The sequence below is a fragment of the Pelobates fuscus genome, chromosome 1, assembly GCF_036172605.1.
Source record: "Pelobates fuscus isolate aPelFus1 chromosome 1, aPelFus1.pri, whole genome shotgun sequence".
Taxonomy (NCBI): Eukaryota; Metazoa; Chordata; class Amphibia; order Anura; family Pelobatidae; genus Pelobates; species Pelobates fuscus.
The window spans coordinates 51,559,193-51,578,905 of record NC_086317.1 but is presented as its reverse complement, the minus strand read 5'-3'; the positions used below and the strand labels follow the sequence as shown (position 1 = coordinate 51,578,905).

At 39.0% G+C, this 19,713-nt stretch overlaps 1 protein-coding gene across 8 annotated transcripts in view; it reads right to left on the bottom strand.

Annotated features, from left to right (window-relative positions):
* The window catches only part of ROBO2 (roundabout guidance receptor 2), a 377,737-nt gene extending 358,530 nt beyond the window's left edge, over positions 1-19,207 (bottom strand). For 4 of the 8 annotated variants that reach the window (XM_063448557.1, XM_063448577.1, XM_063448568.1 and 1 more), the window contains exon 1: positions 18,386-19,207. In XM_063448557.1, coding sequence (XP_063304627.1) covers positions 18,386-18,440 — 55 coding nt within the window. In that variant the 5' untranslated portion in view covers positions 18,441-19,207. The remainder of the gene's footprint in view (positions 1-18,385) is intronic. The other 4 variants (XM_063448595.1, XM_063448613.1, XM_063448604.1 and 1 more) reach the window with 1 other exon arrangement.
* Positions 19,208-19,713: the final 506 nt, after the last annotated feature.

Genomic DNA, 19,713 nt, shown 5'->3' with positions numbered 1-19,713 from the left:
AAGCCAAAGCAGCAGAACTTGAAACAGCTGACTTACTTGGAGAATGTTTCCGGTTTGACTATTTCTGCCTTAAATTCAAAATTTACTTCGAATTCCCAACAATTATCAGTTTATTGAATAACCCTGTGAAGTCCATTTACCATGATGCTCACATAGTCCTTAAGCCTCTTAAGCTATCTGAGCAGGGCATCATGGGAACTAGAGTTTGCAAACAACTAAAGTGCCAAGATTAGCCTTGACTCTCAGCGGAACTAGTTTATCATCGTCAGATATTAAATGCAGACATCTCCTATCTCTTTTCCAAGAACAGCTCCAATTACATGAGTGTTCTCAACAAGGGAAATAATTGGGTGTCTTGCTATTTTCTGATACATAAATATCCCAATACAACAACCTAAGTAATTGTCATCAGACTCCCTTTCTAATATATGATGAGTTATGTCATTTATCAGATCACAACACGGATGAAGAATTCAAACATGTCATACAACATAGAAAAGCATGACAGACTGATATATAATTTAATATAAAGCATATAAACCCTATATTGCTATTCCAGGACTATAGAACTAAACGTCCCCGGTTATTTGGTAACCTGATATAAGATATGACCGTACACTAATGAGTTAATTTGTATCCAGCTGTCAATGCTCACAAATGATACGTAGATTGTTTTGTGTTGTAATTTGCCTTGGAATTTACCCTTTGATAAATTGCACAAAAACTCGGACAAGGGAATTCACCAATATTATTGAGTCAGTCTCTGGTAGTAAACTGCTCCCATACTCTTTTCCAAAGATCTTGTTAAGATAGTGTCTCTTAAGGCTAGATAACATTTAAGGCTGACACATGAAAAAGAGGCTTATTTGCAAAAAAAAAAAAAAATGTATTCTAGCTTTAAAAAAAAAAAAAGAAATTTTTTGAAGATTACAAACATTTTTGCTGCACTAAATGTAATCTGATACAGTCACACAACTTGGTATTATTTAAACAATAATAATAAAACATTTCAGGTCTATGATTCTGAGGATACAGACAATAATGAAAGGGGGAGGGGTGATCACGTCATGCAGCATAGTCCAATCCTAGAAAGTTTTATTCCAAACATAGTAATGGACAACAGTGCTGTTCACTAATTGTTTGTATTTATTTAACCTTTTCTCTACCAGGGCATAGTAGTATTAAAGGGACACTATAGGCACTTAAACCACTTTAGCTCTTCAGCTTCATAAGTGGTCTGGGTGCATATTCCCAGGTCCCTTAAACCTGTAATTATTGCAGTTTTTAAGAAACTGCAATAATTACCTTTGTGGGTTAATTCCACCTCTAGTGGCTGTCTACCCGATAGCCACTGGAGAACGTTCCAGGTAGTTAGGTAACTTTTGGTCGCCTAACTGATGCTGGAAGTCTTCACGTTATGCATGAGGACATGCAGCGACACCCAAAACCCTATTGGAAAGCACTGTATAATGCTTTCCTATGGGGGAAGTACTTATTCCAGCATGGCCATTGCTATGCATGTGTATTAGGTCTCCCCTACCGGCTAATGTTGGCGGGGGCGCCTGAACCATCATTGAGGCCCATCGGTGCTGGACCCAGACAAGTGTCAGACAGCTTTTTTAACCCCTTATGCGCCGAGTTAGGGCCTTTAAAAATTGGAGGGCACCATAGAGAGCTATAGTGCCAGGAGAACAGCTCTTTTCCTGGCACTAAAGTTTTCCTTAAATTAAACAGTGTTTGTGTATAGATTATACCTGTGAACTCTCACTGCTCAATTCACTACCATTTAGGAGTTAAATCACTTTTGTTTCTGTCCATGCAGCCCTAGCCACACCTCCCCTGGCTGTGACTCACACAGCCTACATGAAAAAAAAATGTTTCATTTTCAATCAAATGTTAACTTATTTTAAAAGTTTTTATCTCTGGCTTTAATCACACAAAGGAGGCTCCAGTAATAGTGCAGGAGTTAAGCAATTCTAAATTAAACAGATTGTGCAATAAAGGAAGTATAAACATTAGATTTCTATTTACAGGAAGTGTTTAGAAAGGCTGTGTAAGTCACTTGCACGGCAGTGTGACTAGGGCTGCATAAACAGGGTGATTTAACTCTTAAATGGCAGAGAATTGAGCATCAAGACTGCAGGGGCATGATCTACACACCAAAACAGCTTCATTAAACTAAAGTTGTTTTGGTGACTATAGTGTCCCTTTAAACGTTTGCTATTTTAATGTGACATAAGATAAATTATTGCATAGTTCTATTTTTTCTTTTTTTTTATAAATACATTTTTTTTTAAAGAAAAACAATGGCATTGTTCCAAAATTGCTGCAGTCCTGCCTCCACGTATGATTCCCATGATGCTTTTGCAGTTCTCACCCTCTCTTGGTTTGAAAAGGGTAAAAGATTAAGATGTCACCATTTAAATGCTGCTTAAAAAAAAACCACACACACAAAACAACCCTCATCACATTAATGCAGTGAAACCGGCTGGAGAACGTCAATTCAAAAGAAAAATATATCACTGTGCTTTGTAAATGGGGCAAAACAAAACAATTGGAACTGCTTTTTGAAACTATTTAGTACCAAAAGAAGGAGCTACTGTCTGGCCTTATTCTACCCCCTTGTAAGAAACAACAGACATTATTAATCATTTGGTTTATCCAGTGGCTGACTGATGCTATTCACTAACTTAGCATTGCTGGTAAGTAGAACTTACATAACTCTCAGTCATTCTTTTTGTTTGACTGAGTGGGCTCTTAGCATCACACCCTTTTCATGCACTGAAATGTTTAGAAAGGGCAGCAAAAGAAAGCCGTGCTGGCACTAAAATAGGGGAAAAACAAAGTATTTTAAGAAATAGTGGACATAGATTGAACTTGTGATTCATGGCTCACACTGTGATTTCCACTCTTCTACTTCAATACACTCATCGCTCTTAATGTTGAATGAGAGTCAAGCAGATCAGGACGCTTCTCCTAGCAACCTCTACCATTTAGAGAAAACAACCATGTTGTCTGCTTGGTGGAGAAAAGAGAAGAATTTTTTTTTTAGATACAAAAAGAAAGACACATGTTCGTTTGCATGATAGTGCAATCCAACAGTTTGTTTGTTATGGGATAAGACTCCATCGACAACATAAGACCATACGGACGATTTACTAAACTGGCAATTTAACTATAGAAATCTGCATATCTATTGTAGATCTATTTGCATAAAATAGATAATTTGGCTATTATGTATATTTTTAGTACAAGCTTGGAAATAACGTTGAAAATGTCATAACGCAAAGTAATTTAGGTAAATACACTATTTACTGTAATGATGTTCAAAATCTTTGACTTTTTTTTTTTTTACAATATAATTGAAGTGATAGTGATACCATGTTTCTCTCCCAGTTTAATAAGGGTTCCTACGTACCACTTGTTTTTATTTATTAATTCATATTGTTTTGGTTGACTGACTATGAAAGAAATCTGAGAGAATCTCAACTTTATTTTTACATTTATTATATTGTGATTTTATTGTTTGCAAATATAACACCTTGTTTCGCAGTCAATATCAGTCTCTGATCCAACATTACCTGTAAGTAATAACAACATAGTGATTTATCTAGCCTTACCTACATGTTGATCACAAGGTAAGTTGGTTGCCATAGGTATCTAAGCAACCAACATGTCTTTGGTGAATAGCTCTGTGCAACTCAACCTTGTTTAATTAACCGCTTCATAAAATGAAATAATTTATGTACCGTATTAGTGGAGTCTCCTGCTTCGCAGAAAAAAAAAAAAAAAAAAAGTTGACATTCAAGAAACAGAAGGTTTGATAAAGTTTTGAGTATTATTTTTATTAATAATAATTGTATTATTAATAATAGTAATATTTGGGCTCAAATTTTCCACTCACCAAAAATTCACCCCTGGTGCGTGAGCCATGGACAGTCCAGACTTGCAATGGCGAATAGATTTTAAGGCCGGGTTATTAGTGAAGGGCTTGAAATGAAATTATGATAACAAGAAAACTATAATAACAATAATAATAATTATCCATTTAATAACTTTGCTGCCATAAATACAATAGGTTAAGTATTTCACTCATACACTCATAACGTAGATTTTGAGGCCCCTCGTCTAAATTAGGCAAGGTATAAATATTTATGATTTGCATTTAAATGTAGATAGTAGCTTCCTTTCATCTCTTTGAGGGTTAATGCTTCACACAGGCGGATGCTGAGTTAAACAAGGCTTCACATCAATAGATCTGACTATTCCTATCTACTGGCGTGGGGCCTTTCATGTGAGCAGGTACCCACTGGGAGCCCTGTGTTTATGCACCAGTAACACCTGATGCATTGGGAATTCTCATGTGGCGACCTGTTCGGTAGATATGCAGGGATGCAGTAAAGCAGGTAAAGTGCTAAACAAAGAGAATAGCAACAATATTTAAAGGTCACACAACACAGAAATATCCCCATTCATACCACCATGCCCTTTAGCCTTACATTCAGATTTGTGAAACACAATGAAGTCTTTTAAAAACAAATTGAGAAATAAACAGAAATGAAACCAACAAAATGTTTCATGAAATAAATATATTAATCATTCTAAATATAAAAATATATTATAAAATACAGTAAACAGAAAACTCCAGCTGTTTTTTGTAGTTAGGAAATACAAGGAATTACAAGCATGCTCTGAAACAGGGGAGGTCCCTAGGGGTCGCTTTTGTTGCAATAAAAAAGGAAATCAAATTTATTTACTTAAAGGACCACTCTAGGCACCCAGACCACTTCAGCTTAATGAAGTGGTCTGGGTGCCAGGTCCAGCTAGGGTTAACTAATTGTTTTATAAACATAGCAGTTTCAGAGAAACTGCTATGTTTATCAATTAGTTAAGCCTTCCCCTATTTCCTCTAGTGGCTGTCTCCCTGACAGCCGCTAGAGGCGCTTGCGTGATTCTCAAAGTGAAAATCACAGTGAGAGCACGCAAGCGTCCATAGGAAAGCATTATGAATGCTTTCCTATGTGACCGGCTGAATGCGCCCGGGGAGGAACGGAGGCGGAGAGGAGGAGGAGAGCTCCCCGCCCAGCGCTGGAAAAAGGTAAGTTTTTACCCCTTTCCAGAGCCGGGCGGGAGGGGGTCCCTGAGGGTGGGGGCACCCTCAGGGCACTCTAGTGCCAGGAAAACGAGTATGCTTTCCTGGCACTAGAGTGGTCCTTTAATACTGATACTAAGTGTCTGTTAGGAAAAAAAAACATATAAAACATTGTTTCTGCCCTAATTCGATCTTGTGACCCCCTCCTTCTTATTGATTGTGAAAAGGCGGAACAAATAATCATGTCAAAAACAATACATAATTCTCTGGGTACAGAGTTCTGACACCATCTATTGGCTTTGCATTGGGCCATCAGATTCTGCATGCCCTGAGTTACAGGACTTTGATAATTAGGTAACAGCATCAATCGGTGTATTTAAAGTGTTTTTTGCTTTACCTACAGGTTTATGATGTTGAATAGAACATTGGCCACCCTTGGGTCTGAATACATGAGGTTAAATGGGAAAAGCACAAGTCAGGTGGAAGACTGAGATGAACCTATGCAGGTATTGGGCAGACTAGATGGGCTGAATGGTTCTTATCTGCCGTCACATTCTATTTTCTATGTTTCTAAGTATACAAGTGGGATAGATACCTGAGTGGGATTGATGGCTGAGAGTGTTGACGGACAGGAATCACCAAAAAAACAAATGCATGATACACATGTAGGCTGAATGTAGGGCTGCTTTGTATGAAACAGTTTTTTTTTAATATAAACAACCCTTTCTATGTTGCTAAATGACAATGGGAGTGCTGTTTCAGCCAATCACATTGCTACATTAATTTTTCACTGAATTGATGTAATTTTACAAAAATGGTAGAATCATCTATCAGCAAGCCTTAAGCAGTTGTCTTGACCAGAACAAAACAACATTTGCCACTAGCCCTCCTGCGAAAGTTGGCTTAAATGTTGTTTTACAGATTAACCCCTTAAGGACCAAACTTCTGGAATAAATGGGAATCATGACATGTCACACATGACATGTGTCCTTAAAGGAGCACTATAGTCACCTAAATTAGCTAAATAAAGCAGTTTTAGTGTATAGATCATTCCCCTGCAATTTCACTGCTCAATTCACTGTCATTTAGGAGTTAAATCACTTTGTTTCTGTTTATGCAGCCCTAGCCACACCTCCCCTGGCTATGATTGACAGAGCCTGCATGAAAAAAAACTGGTTTCACTTTCAAACAGATGTAATTTACCTTAAATAATTGTATCTCAATCTCTAAATTGAACTTTAATCACATACAGGATCTAGCAAGCTATTAACATAACAGGGGGTATGAAAATCTTAATTAAACAAAACTTGCAATAAAGAAAGCCTAAATAGGGCTCTCTTTACAGGAAGTGTTTATGGAAGGCTGTGCAAGTCACATGCAGGGAGGTGTGACTAGGGTTCATAAACAAAGGGATTTAACTCCTAAATGGCAGAGGATTGAGCAGTGAGGCTGCAGGGGCATGTTCTATATACCAAAACTGCTTCATTAAGCTAAAGTTGTTCAGGTGACTATAGTGTCCCTTTAAGGGGTTAAAGACCTAATATTATCAAATGTATATATGGATAAACACTGTTTTATAAAATAATGCTATGCATAAGAGGTCCATGTATGTTGTATATTTTTTTTGTAAATTTTATAAAAATGGTGGAAAGTTCTAAAAAAAATATAATCAAGCAACATTAGTTCTATAATCATTATTATTATGTATCTTGCTAAACGTCTCTACTTTATAAACAACCTCAAGGTGAAACTATGATAGCACAGCACTTAAATTCTTTTGATGGTTTCACACAGATATTCTGCAAGAAAATTACAGGGACAATAAAGCCAGCGATGAAGCCCTCTACTGACAATAGCTTTGCAATAAAAATTGCCATCTATATGTTCAGTGATATAATAACAGTGTGTAGTAAGTTTAAGTCAAACAACCTAAATGACTAACTGGATACAGGGTCAGGAAGAGCAAGGAAGTGAGACAGAATGTTGGAGAAGCATGAAATTGCTACTACGTAGAAGTAAATGTTCTATACTTATCAAGAAAGGCCTCCTGGCAGCAGAAGGTGGTAAAGATTTAAAAAAAAAAAAAAATCTCCTAAATTATATGAATTCATGTTTTTTAACAGATTGCTTTTTTAAAAGCATAATCACACATCTGTTCCTGAAAACCACATGAAATAATTTGCACACATTCATTGAACAGCCAGTGTTATTTTTTCTAAGCATGTGTTCTCAAGGTCAGATCTTTTCAGGGCTTCGCAACAGAGTACATTTTAAGGATCTCTTAAGATGAACACAGAGGAATTATTAAGTGGCACAGTTGTATTGATGCAACCACCCGTAGTAAAGAATTAGCCCCCTAAATTCAAGTTTGTAAATCTTGAAAACATGCTGTAATCTATCTATCTATCCAGGGGTCAAGTCCTGGGGAATAAAGTGTGGGAACTCACTTGAGTTCCACCCCCACCCCCAAAAAAAACAAACTTGTATGCATATATAAACGCATACACACACACACTTACAGACACACACGTACACTCACAGACACACAAAGACACACAAAGACACACACACAAACACACACAAAGACACACACACAGACACACACACAAATTCACAGATAGACACACATACTCACAGACACAAATACACACACACAGACACCAACACACACAAATACACATAGATACACTCACAGACACACACACTCACAGACACACACACTCACACACACACTCACACACACACATACACACTCACTCCCATACACATACACACACACACATACATACACTCACAGACACACACACACACACACTCACCAACACACACATACACTCCCAGACACACTCACTCACAGACACACAACACACACACATATACACAAAAATATTTGTAGATTTTTTTTTAAATTAAAAATGTCCACCCAGCCTCCCTACCTGGAGAGCTGGCGTGGACCTGTCCCTGGGGTCCAGTGGGGCTTTAGTGCGGCCGGCTCTTGTCTCGCTGTCAGACGCGGCGAGGGAGCTGTGTTCTCTCTGCTCCCTCTCGCCGCGCGGGCTGTCTGCTGATGCCGGGCGCGGGAAATGACGTCGTATTCCGGCTCCCGGCATCAGCAAACGGCGCGGCGAGAGGGAGCAGAGAGAACACAGCTCCCTCGCCGCGTCTGACAGCGAGACAAGAGCCGGCCGGGGGGGTCCATCAGGTGGCTATTAGGCCACCTCTTGGGCCCCCCCCATGACAGGGGGAAAACAGGGGCATTTAGGGGCGGCATTTTTTGCCGCCCCCTAAGTGCCTGCAGGATCACAAACAGGACCGGCGTTCCTGCTCTAAAAAAAGTGCAGGAACGCCGTTCCCACGCGTTCCTGCAGGACTTGAGCCCTGTATCTATCTATCTGCCTATCTATCTATCCATCTATCTATCTATCTATCTCAGGTTCCCCCACAACTCTAGCATGAGAAAAAGGCCCTTTATGTGTTCTGCACAGCGCAAGCAAATTTAATAACAAGCTTGCGTTGTGTTTGCTTGAAACTTGTCTCAGGGTTTTTTATAAATGGGATACTCACTGTATCCCATTTATGGAGACAGTATGTGTTTGCTTACAAGGAATCTAGTGTGTGCATAGGGGATCCCGAGTGTGTATGTCAGAAATGTAGTGTGTGTGTAGGTGGTGCAGCGTGTGTGTGTGTAGGGGATCTAGTGTGTGTTTGAAGGACCCAGAGTGTGTATAAGAGATCTAGTGAGTGTGTTTAGAGGATTCAGAGTGTATATAGAGATCTAGTGTGTATGCATCTGGAGATGATCCAGAGTTGGGTAAGGGATCTAATGTTTGTCTGGAATATATTGTGTTTAGTGGTGCAGTGTGTTTGTGAGGGGTTCTGTAGTATATATCCATATATGTTTGTAAGTATTGTGTGAGTGGTGCAGCGTGTTTGGGGGCTGCTGTGTGTATGTGTGAGGTGTGCAGTGTGTGTGTGAAGGGTGTAGTGTGCATTTGTGAAGAGTATAGTGTGTGTGTGTGAGGTGTGCTGTGTGTGTGAATGAGGGTGATGTGTGAGGGGGATGCATTTGTGTGTGTGAGGGTGCTGTGTGTGTGTGTGTGAGTGAGGATGTTGTGTGTGTGCAGTATGTGTGTGTGTAAGGGTGCAGTGTGTGGGAGGTGTGCAGTGTGTGTTAGGTGTGCAGTGTGTGTGAATGAGGGTGATGTGTGTGTGTTAGGGTGCTGTGTGTGGGTGATCTGTGTGTGTGAGGGTGCATGTGTGTATTAGGGTGTGTTTGTGTATTAGGGTGCGTGTGTGTGAGGGTGCGTGTGTGTGTTAGAGTGTGTGTGTTAGGGTGATGTGTGAGGGTGATGTGTGTGTGTGCGAGGGTGCATGTGTGTGTGTAAGGGTGCGTGTGTGTGTTAAGGTGCGTGTGTGTTAGGGTGATGTGTGAGGGTGATGTGTGTGTGAGTGAAGGTGCTGTGTGTGTTAGGGTGCTATGTGAGGGTGAGGTGTGTATGTGTGTGTGTGTGTGTGTGCGTGTGTGTGTGCATGAGTTACGGTGTTGTGTGTGTGTGTGGGTGCGGTATGTCTTTGTGAGGGTGCTGTTTGAGTGAGGGTGTTGTCTGTGTGAGTGAGGGTGCTATGTGTGTTTGTTAGGGTGCTGTGTGAGGGTTATCTGTGTGTGTGAGAGTGCATGTGTGTGAGGGTGTGTGTGTGTGACGGTGCGTGTGTGTGTTAGGGTGCTGTGTGTGTTAGGGTGCTGTGTAAGGGTGATGTGTGTTAGGGTGCGGTGTGTGTTAGGATGCTGTGTGTTATGGTGCTGTGTGTGTTAGGGTGCTGTGTGTTAGTGTGATGTGTCTGTTAGGGTGCTGTGTGAGGATGATGTGTGTGTGTCTGTGAAGATTTATGTATTTTTATATCATTAAAAAAAAAAAGAACAGGCATTGCATCCCCCCCCCCCCCCTTACCCTTAGCCTGGGAGGGGGACCGTGCTGCCATCCCTGATGGTCCTAGTGGTGAGTGAACTCTAGCCTGTGGGGCTAGAGTACACTCTCGTGAGACCTGGAGCGTTTCCATGGCAACACTCCGGATCTCGAGAGAGGAACCCGGTGAAGCTGCAAGATTGAGCTCAACTAGGTCCTCTCCAGTCTCTCTCCCCTGTCGGCCGAAATAAACTGCATGTGGGCCGGTGAGGGAGATCTTTGATCTCCCCCACGGGACTGTCAGGGAACGCCGGCTCTGCATGGACCGGCTGGGGAGATCCTGCGATATCCCCGGCCTGCCTTGGCCCATGGCCTTCACGGCCCACCAGGCATTTGCCCGGTTTGCCCGATGGCCAGTCCGGGCCTGATTCCCAAACAACGCATTTTTACAGATTCCTCTGAGGAATTCACTGTTTGTTCCAAAAATTGTGAGTTCAAAGTTAGACCCTGGATAAAAATTAAAAAAAAATAAGTTTCGGTTGCAATGCCTTCTATTCTCAAGTATTAAACCCTTTCAGATACCTAAACACATACAACAGGCACAAAGACAAAACTGGACCAAATGGAACATTACTAGTTTTAGAAGCTGCAACATTATTTATATATAACTCCCACGGTGTCCCATGTAACCCTTTTTTATGGCACCTTAAGAGCATTCTTGATACTATGCATTAGCGCAGTGTTATGCAGTGTGTGTGATCTGCTAAATCAAACATACTATCAGGATATAAACAAAACATCCTCAGGAGCTCTGTATTTTAGTCACTAACAATCAGTACTGGTACAACTCTGGCAGACTTCCAAAAGAAAATGCATTCTTAAAGCATGTTAAAGAAATATATTTCAATGCTTCTCAGTTCTTTAGAGCAAAGTGCAGCTCAAACGTGGTCCTCTGTTTATATTACAAGGCAGAAAGAGCCAGAATCATGGCAATGAGCCCTAGAGCAATACCGGGCTATCTCTAAGTGCATCTTTTCACTTTGGGATTGTGTGAAATGTGCTTCAGCTAATTAAAATGCCAGGCAATAATAGAACTACCATTTAATATGTATTGCAGGGCAAAAAAAACATAGCAATATCTAGTAGCAGCTGAACATATTGTAATTAGATAGTCCTAAGTATTGTCCAAATCTTTAATGTAACATTTTATGCCAGAAAACACCAACAGTTACTTCCTCAGATTTTGTAAAAAAAAAAAAAAAAAAGCCAAAGAAAAAACAAAAACAACTACCAGCCTCTATAAAATGTGAAAAAATGGGCTAGTTTCAGTCTAGAATGTCCTTTTAAATTTTGGCAAATGGAGAGTAGGTTGACTTCCTACCTCCATTTTGTTTTCCTTCATTGACTTTTCCTCCTATTTTCGGATCAATTGTATCAACTACCTGACTGTTTCAGGTATAAACAATTTTCACATACATTCTGATTAATATTATTTAATTTTGCTTTTGAATTAGTATCAAAGCAGTTGGTAAACGCCACATTATATTCTTAATTATATTAATTGCTCCTATGGGAATTGTACACCACTGCAGTATATGTTTATACTTCATAAATAAAGTAAAAAAATACAAAAGAAGACAGGAAATTACTTACATTTCACACACACAAACAAAAAAAAAAAGAAGCTTAAAATGCCTGCTGCTTGAATTAATAAAAATTGAATTACCGAGACAGTCATGTTGAAATGATGGTGTTTTGCTATTCCTTTTGAAGTCTGGCCTAATTTTTAGAGTAGTTGTTTACGTACTGTCACTCCCTGGTGGGAATAAATATTAATGAATATACTAAGTAGCTCTATGTGTACATGTGGGATTGAGATAAATTATTAATAGATATAATACGGCCTTGCTTATTACAATACCCACTTCCATTTCAAAGGAGAGCCATACACAGATGCATATTAAATGGTCAAGCAAATGAAATCTGAAAAATCCATTTACTTTCCTTTTGAACAAAAGGGATCTTAATTTTGAAGGATTGTGTCTACTTTGCTAAACTACCAAAGAGCATGCTGGGTAGCAAGTGTGTATGGCTAAAAACAAAAAGGGAAATATTTGATGCACCAACATTCATCTATAGCCAGTTACCAAAACCTATTGAATTCCAGAGCCTTAGTCAAAGCACACTTAGGCTCATCTCCGGCACTTACAGGGTTAAAAGAATTTCATACATTTTGTTGTGTGCTGAACGTTATATAGGTAAACAGAGCCATAGAAACATAGAATGTGACGGCAGATAACCATTCGGCCCATCTAGTCTGCCCAATTATCTAAATACTTTCATTAGTTCCTGGCCTTATCTTATAGCTAGGATAGCATTATCCCATGCATTCTTAAGCACCTTTACTGTGTAAACCTCTACCACTTCAACTGGAAGGCTATTCCATGCATCCACTACCCTCTCAGTAAAGTAATTCTTCCTGATATTATTTTTAAACCTTTGCCCCTCTAATTTAAGACTATGTCCTCTTGTTGTGGTAGTTTTTCTTCTTTTAAATATAATCTCCTCCTTTACTGTGTTGATTCCCTTTATGCATTTAAATATTTCTATCATATCCCCCCTGTCTTGTCTTTCCTCCAAGCTATACATGTTAAGATCCTTTAACCTTTTTCTGGTAAGTTTTATCCTGCAATCAATGAACCAGTTTAGTAGCCCTTCTCTGAACTCTCTCTAATGTAATCAGTATCCTTCTGGAGATACGGTCTCCAGTACTGCGTACAATACTCCAAGTGAGGTCTTACCAGTGTTCTGAACAATGGCATGAGCACTTCCCTCCTTCTACTGCTAATACCTCTCCCTATACAACCAAGCATTCTGCTAGCATTTCCTGCTGCTCTATTACATTGTCTGCCTACCTTGAAGTCATCAGAAATAATCACCCCTAAATCCCTTTCCTCAGATGTTAAGGTTAGGACTCTATCAAATATTCTGTACTCTGCCCTTGGGTTTTTACGTCCAAGATGCATTATCTTGCACTTATCCACATTAAATGTCAGTTGCCACAACTCTGACCATTTTTCTAGTTTACCTAAATCATTTGCCATTTGGCTTATCCCTCCTGGAACATCAACCCTGTTACATATCTTAGTATCATCAGCAAAAAGACATACCTTACCATCAAGACCTTCTGCAATATCACTAATAAAAATATTAAAGAGAATGGGTCCAAGTACAGATCTCTGAGGAACCCAACTGGTGACAAGCCCATGCTTTGAATATACTCCATTGACTACAACACACTGTTGCCTGTCACTCAGCCACTGCCTTACCTATTCAACAATATTGGAATCCAAACTTAAAGATTGCAGTTTATTGATAAGCCTTCTATGTGCAACAGTGTCAAAAGCCTTACTGAAATCTAGGTAAGCAATGTCTACTGCACCACCCTGATCTATAATTTTAGTTACCCAATCAAAAAAATCAATAAGATTAGTTTGGCATTATCCCTGAAGTAAACCCATGTTGTCTCTGATCTTGAAATCCATGTTATTTTAGATGTTCAACAATCCTATCCTTTAACATGATTTCCATTACTTTTCCAACAACTGAAGTAAGGCTTACTGGTCTATAGTTACCCGACTCCTCCCTACTACCTTTCTTGTGAATGGGCACAACATTCACTAACTTCCAATCTTCTGGGGCTACTCCTCTTATGCAGGCGGACAATTTAACAATGTGTCATGTTCAGAAAGAGATGCTAAGATGTAAAAGGGGAGGAATCCCTAATTTAATGTGCCTGCTGCATCTGCTGGTTTCCAAAGGGATTGCTCATCTTTTAGTAACATTTTTCAGAACATGACAATTTGATAATTATTCCCATACCTTCTAAAAGAAAAATAAGAGAATGCAATGGCATACAAAACCCATATTGGATATGTAATGCCTACAGTTTACTTTTGGGATATGTTGTCATTAAGTCTTATCCATGTGCCCACTATGTTTAATATCATCTGCAGAAGAAGGATTACCCCCGGAGCGCACACGTCTGTTCCTTTAGTACATTACCAGGTAAAGTTACAGATTCCACAAGATAAAAAGCTCCCAAGCTTTCTGAGATATATATAGCTAGTCACAACCATACCCTCTGTGCTGCTTATAATTACACTTGTAGTAAAATATATACATTCTGGCTCCAGTAATCTCATTAAAATTTGCTAATGTTACTGCTTACTAGCTCGCTGTCTGTCTCTCTGTATGTGACCGAGCCAAAGGCATTCCTACACCTCATATATATTGAATTCAATGTCCAACGTATTGAAGAGAGTCCCAACCTTTTATCTCCCAAATAATACTCTATGTCTGTGATTCAGTTGATCTCCACCATGCTTTGGTTTACAATTTACAGTTTCTTGAAATGTGTCCAGGACCTCAGTACAAAAAACTCAGACCTTACAAATATTCAAATACATATATGCACAGATTGTTTTTTTTTTCTGGCATGTTTGCTACTAGAAATGAGTTTACATATACACTCAAATGCACACTTACATAAGTCAATATATATGTTGAGGACATGCTTAGCAAGGGACTGGGGGGACTGAGACAGATCAATACTTTCCAGATTCTTTCCCTTTCAAGGCACATTAAAGAGATATGGGCTGAATAAAGGACATCAACCACAAACAACAGTTGCCTGGGAGTGTGACTCCCACCATCACTAACCCGAGTCCTCATTTTAAAGCAAATACTGCATATTGGGAAAATACTGCTACACTGAACTTCTGGGGTCCTCCTGACCCTTACTTTCATTATTTGATTATGGTGGATACATCTCTTACACACACACACGCACATCTTACGCATAAATTAATTAATGTATAAATGGCAATGGAGTTTATTATAAGAAGAACAAACATGTTACCCCGTAATTTATTGATCAGTTAGTTAATTAGTATGATATTATTGCAATAGCTGGTTGAGTTAATTCTTTGAAGGTCGAACCAAGGCCAAAGGTATGATACCTTGTAATCGGTCAAAATATTAGCAACTGGTGGATAGATGTTACAAAAGCTTTCCATGGTTGTGTCTCCGCAATATTCATGCTAAATGTACTAGCTATCCATGGTGAGAATTCCCATTGTAAAATAATGAACAAAGATATAGAATTAAGATAACTATAATGCTTGAATTTTTGGGAAGGGCTGTAAACCTTATAAAGTGCTCAGGTTCTGAATACTAATCACTCAACATAATGACTAGAGGTGACACTCATTAAATACACAGGTTACAAATATGCATCACTCATGTCATATTCACATAGGTAAGTCCTACTTGAACCTAAAGGTTTCAGATGGACAGCATTCATAAAATGTGTTAATCCATCCCACTGCCACTCCCATCCCTCTTCCACCCCATCCTCTAATCAGGTTTGCCACCATGCTATCAGCATACAGGTCCTCGATCATTAAGGTTGTGCCACCATTCAACATGCCACCAAATCTCATCAGTCTACTCATTATGTATCTCCTCTAAGCCACTACCAAAAGTCATCACATCACATCACATAATTACTCCATATTTAACATTTTGGCCTGGAAAGACTTCTCAAATATTATTTGCTATTTAAGCTAATATCAAGCCATGGAGTTAAGGTCCGGCCAATGAAGAAAAAGAATCATAAGAGCGTGTACAATATTTGTATACTTTTAGATGTTAGGAAAATAAACTATACTATTACAATGTATATCAATAATATTTTTCTTCTTCGCAATATTAAAGTCAGTGTGTGTATTTGTGTGTATGTGTGTGTACATGTGTGTACGTGTGTGTGTGTGTGTGTATGCCTACCTTACTCCTAACACAAATGGTTAAAATAGATAATCAGATAGACAGTTTCAACAACAGAGCCCTCTTTGGCCCCTGGAGCTTAAATATTTTAAGCCTTAAGTTATTTGTTTTCAGACAATATCAATATGACTAATGTCCTGCATGTCTTTGCATTCACTGGAAGGTATATACTATGACACACATTGACAATAGAAGTTTAAATAATGAAAATGAAATATCTTCATGTCTGAGAATTTGCTGAACAAATATATGAGTGCACTGTACATTTGTACATGTGTCAAGAAAAATGTGTCAGAAAGAAAACCTGAAAACCAGAGGAAAATATATAATCTATCTATCTATCTATCTATCTATCTATCTATTTATTATATGTATATATCTGTAGATATCTATCATCTATCTATGTAGATATATATATATATATATATATATATATATATATACTATCTAACTATCTGTAGATATAGTAGATATATTTCTGTATCTGTCTATCTAGATCTATCTAGCTCTGTTTGTAGACATATGTCTGTCTGTCTGCCTATCTATCTATTTATCTATCGATCTATCTATGGATATGTGTGTAGCTATACACATAAAAAAATCAAAGAATAACCAGTTTTAAATAACCTTGTAGAATAAAAGTTATGATATTAAACAAAGCACATGGACAATGGGTCAATCACTAGGAATGTGTCAAACTACCTGTATGTAAATAGCTATAAAAAGAAACCCATGTACTATTAGTGAATCAGAGGAGCCAGATGGTTTCTAATTGGTAGTCTTTTTTTCTGCTCCACACATCCTATGCAGCTCATTCTGCCTTATCAATTTTTCTTTAAATGATCCATTGTACTGTGTAACCCTGGGCTAAGAATGTAGAAAGCATTCAGGGATAGTTACCTATGCTGGCTGTTCTAATCATATTTAGAAGCAGCACAAAGCACAGTTAATAATGCATTTGAAATAACTAGATCAGGTATGCCCCCCCCCCCCCCCACCCCCCCAGTTGTAGTTTGACTACATTACCCATAATTCTCTGATAAGTATTGATTGGACCTGTAGTCTGAAAATAAAACCCTGGAGGGCCATGATGGGCAGTACTGAGTCCATGGTAAATTCTAACCTGGTTGGCAATCATTAGCCCCCACGCCAATTCTGCAAGTCACCCCCAAAATCTACTCAGAATAATATTTCACTACCATTCAACTTTTACAAACTCCAATTCCAGTATATAAAAAATAATGATATTAAAATGAATCCTTTGTGTACTGGAGACTTAGCTAAACACCATCTGGATCCATACTCCTTCAAACAGCAGTTTGGCAACTGGATTAAATGGAAACTAAAAGCAGCTTGTTTCACATTATAACCAGTTTCAGGGTCTCCTCTGTGTGTAGTATTTAAATTCCCCTTGAAAAAACAAAAACTGTTCAGTGTTTTTTTTGTGGGTTTTATTTGTATAATTAATAAATATGAATAAAAATGGATACAATTAAATCAATAACATATAACAATGTACAGTTATACAGCACTACAGACAGTTGGTGGTGGTGGTGGTGGTGGTGGTGGTGGTGGTGGTGTGTGTGTGAGTGTGTGTGTGTGTGTGTGTGTGTGCGCGCGCAGCAATTAGGCTGCTTCCTAGCAGTAATTACATTAAGAAGAATAAATTAAAGAAAGTATGGGTTGAGCAAGTATTTCTGATGGCCATAAAGATGGACATAGCACAAGTTAATATTTTTACAAAGTCTCCAATACAGTTACCACATTGCACCTGCACACATATACTGTAGGGGACTAGTATGAAGAAAATGGCAAACTTCTAGAATTGGAGCAATCAGCAGTTTCCATGGTGACTGCCCGCTTTTAACTTTGCTCTGTAATTGCTCTTTATGCATAGCCCTATATATGTGTGACATAGGAGAAGCACCAATTCACTTGCCTTTGGCTAGCAGTAAATAGGAGTTGCTGTAGCACCCCATGGCTATCAGAATGCCAATAGTTGCATATTCAGTGCTATTACCCTACAAAGTTCACTGGGTTAAACCAAATCCCCAATGATTGATATGTCAATTGCCAAAGAGGTTCTGCAGCTGCCACTGTATTTACAGACCTAGCCTTTACCCTGCAAATCCTGTCACTAGCTGTCTCATGTGCACCTATATCTGACTTCAAACCCAACATCTAATTCTCTATAGAACTCCTCATACCGGTATAAATGGATTGCTAGCCCTGACACATGAGCTCATCAAACCAGCTTCACTAAAACCCTTCAGTTCAGAAAAGGTTAACTGATCTCCCATGCTTCTTAAACTTTTTTTTTTTTTTCTTTAACCTCAACCTCCTCTCCCTCTATAATGGCCAAATAAATATTGAAAACATCCCGGCAGCAGCTACACACACACGCACACGCACACACACACACACACACACACACACAGAAAGTCTTTTGATTTCTTTCAATTCTCTAATTCCATCCATGTGCAGAACACAATCTGCTTTAACAAAAGCACAGCACTTGCGATGATAGAAATGATCCACTTACCAAAACCCTGACCCAACAATCCACATAGCAGGACAGCACATACAAGGAAAGCCATGTTTACATAGTAAGATATCCAGAGTGTATATCCAGCCCGATTGCAGCACACAGGGCAGATCAGATGCCAGGGGAACGCAGCATAAACTTTAGACTCTGCCTACAGTAACACTGCAGATGGTACAACGGGGAAGATCATGGAACCTTCAGAATACTGTCTGTTACTTGTTAGTTTATGATCCATGAAAGAATCCAAAATCTGCTTAATACGGCAACACATATCCTGGATGTTTATTAGGTCAGTGGGGTTTGGCTCCTCGTTACCATGGCAGCCTCCAAAATATATCCCTTTCTAGAAGACAGGAGACAGATGAGAGGAGAGTTTCTGGAAAGTGGTCCTCAAACTTGTTCTCAGCCACAGCCAATAAATGCTTATTTTTTTAGATGACTTTTTAGGTAGTTTTTTTTTTTTTTTTTGCAGGATACTGAAATCCGTCAATTCTTCAAAACATTCATTTCTTCTTCTTTTTTTTTTCTTTTCTGGATTTTTCTAGTTTCCTGTTTCGAGTTCCAGAATTCAGAGCAGCCTGCTGAAGTTTGAGGCTGTTCAAGTGGACACACTGTATTCCTTGTGATGTAGAAGGTGTGCAGTTGAAAGGAGAGACACTCCACAGTCAATCAGCAGAACCACTGCTCTGTCAGCCCTGCACTGATGAGCCCAGCCCTCCTCTCTCTCCCTCTCTCTCTATCTGTCACTACTCTATAGCTGCTCTCTCTCTCAGCATCAGTTACTGTCTACACTCTGGGACCTGGCTCAGCTCAAACACCAACCCAGCACTTGGAAAGAGGGAGGAGATAAAGAAGCTAAATCCTGCTGTGTGAAGCTAGAAGGATGGGGGGTAGCATAATTCTCCAAAGACTCAGTGCTGCACAGCTCCACACATTACATGATCATTTACCTACATACTGCTGTACACATATACAGCCAAAAAAAAAAAAAAAAAACACATAATGCACTTTGCATTTTCTTCTGGTATCCAAACAGTTAATCCAGGGATGGGGATTATTGCAGGCAGTCTATAAATTATCAGATGTCCAATATATTGGGAATCTGTTAAACTGAATAATTCCCTCTCCCCCACCAAAGCTATTGTGGCATGATTTGATAGGGATATTATTTAATTATTCATGGTTCCATCAGTAAAGTTGAGTACATAAACACATCTATGAATCAGATTCCTGAACAATACAATTGCTATCATTATTGGAAACGCATGCGATTGTTTTTAATTATATTCAGGTTTTATTTATCACGCAAATTCTGAAAATGCTGA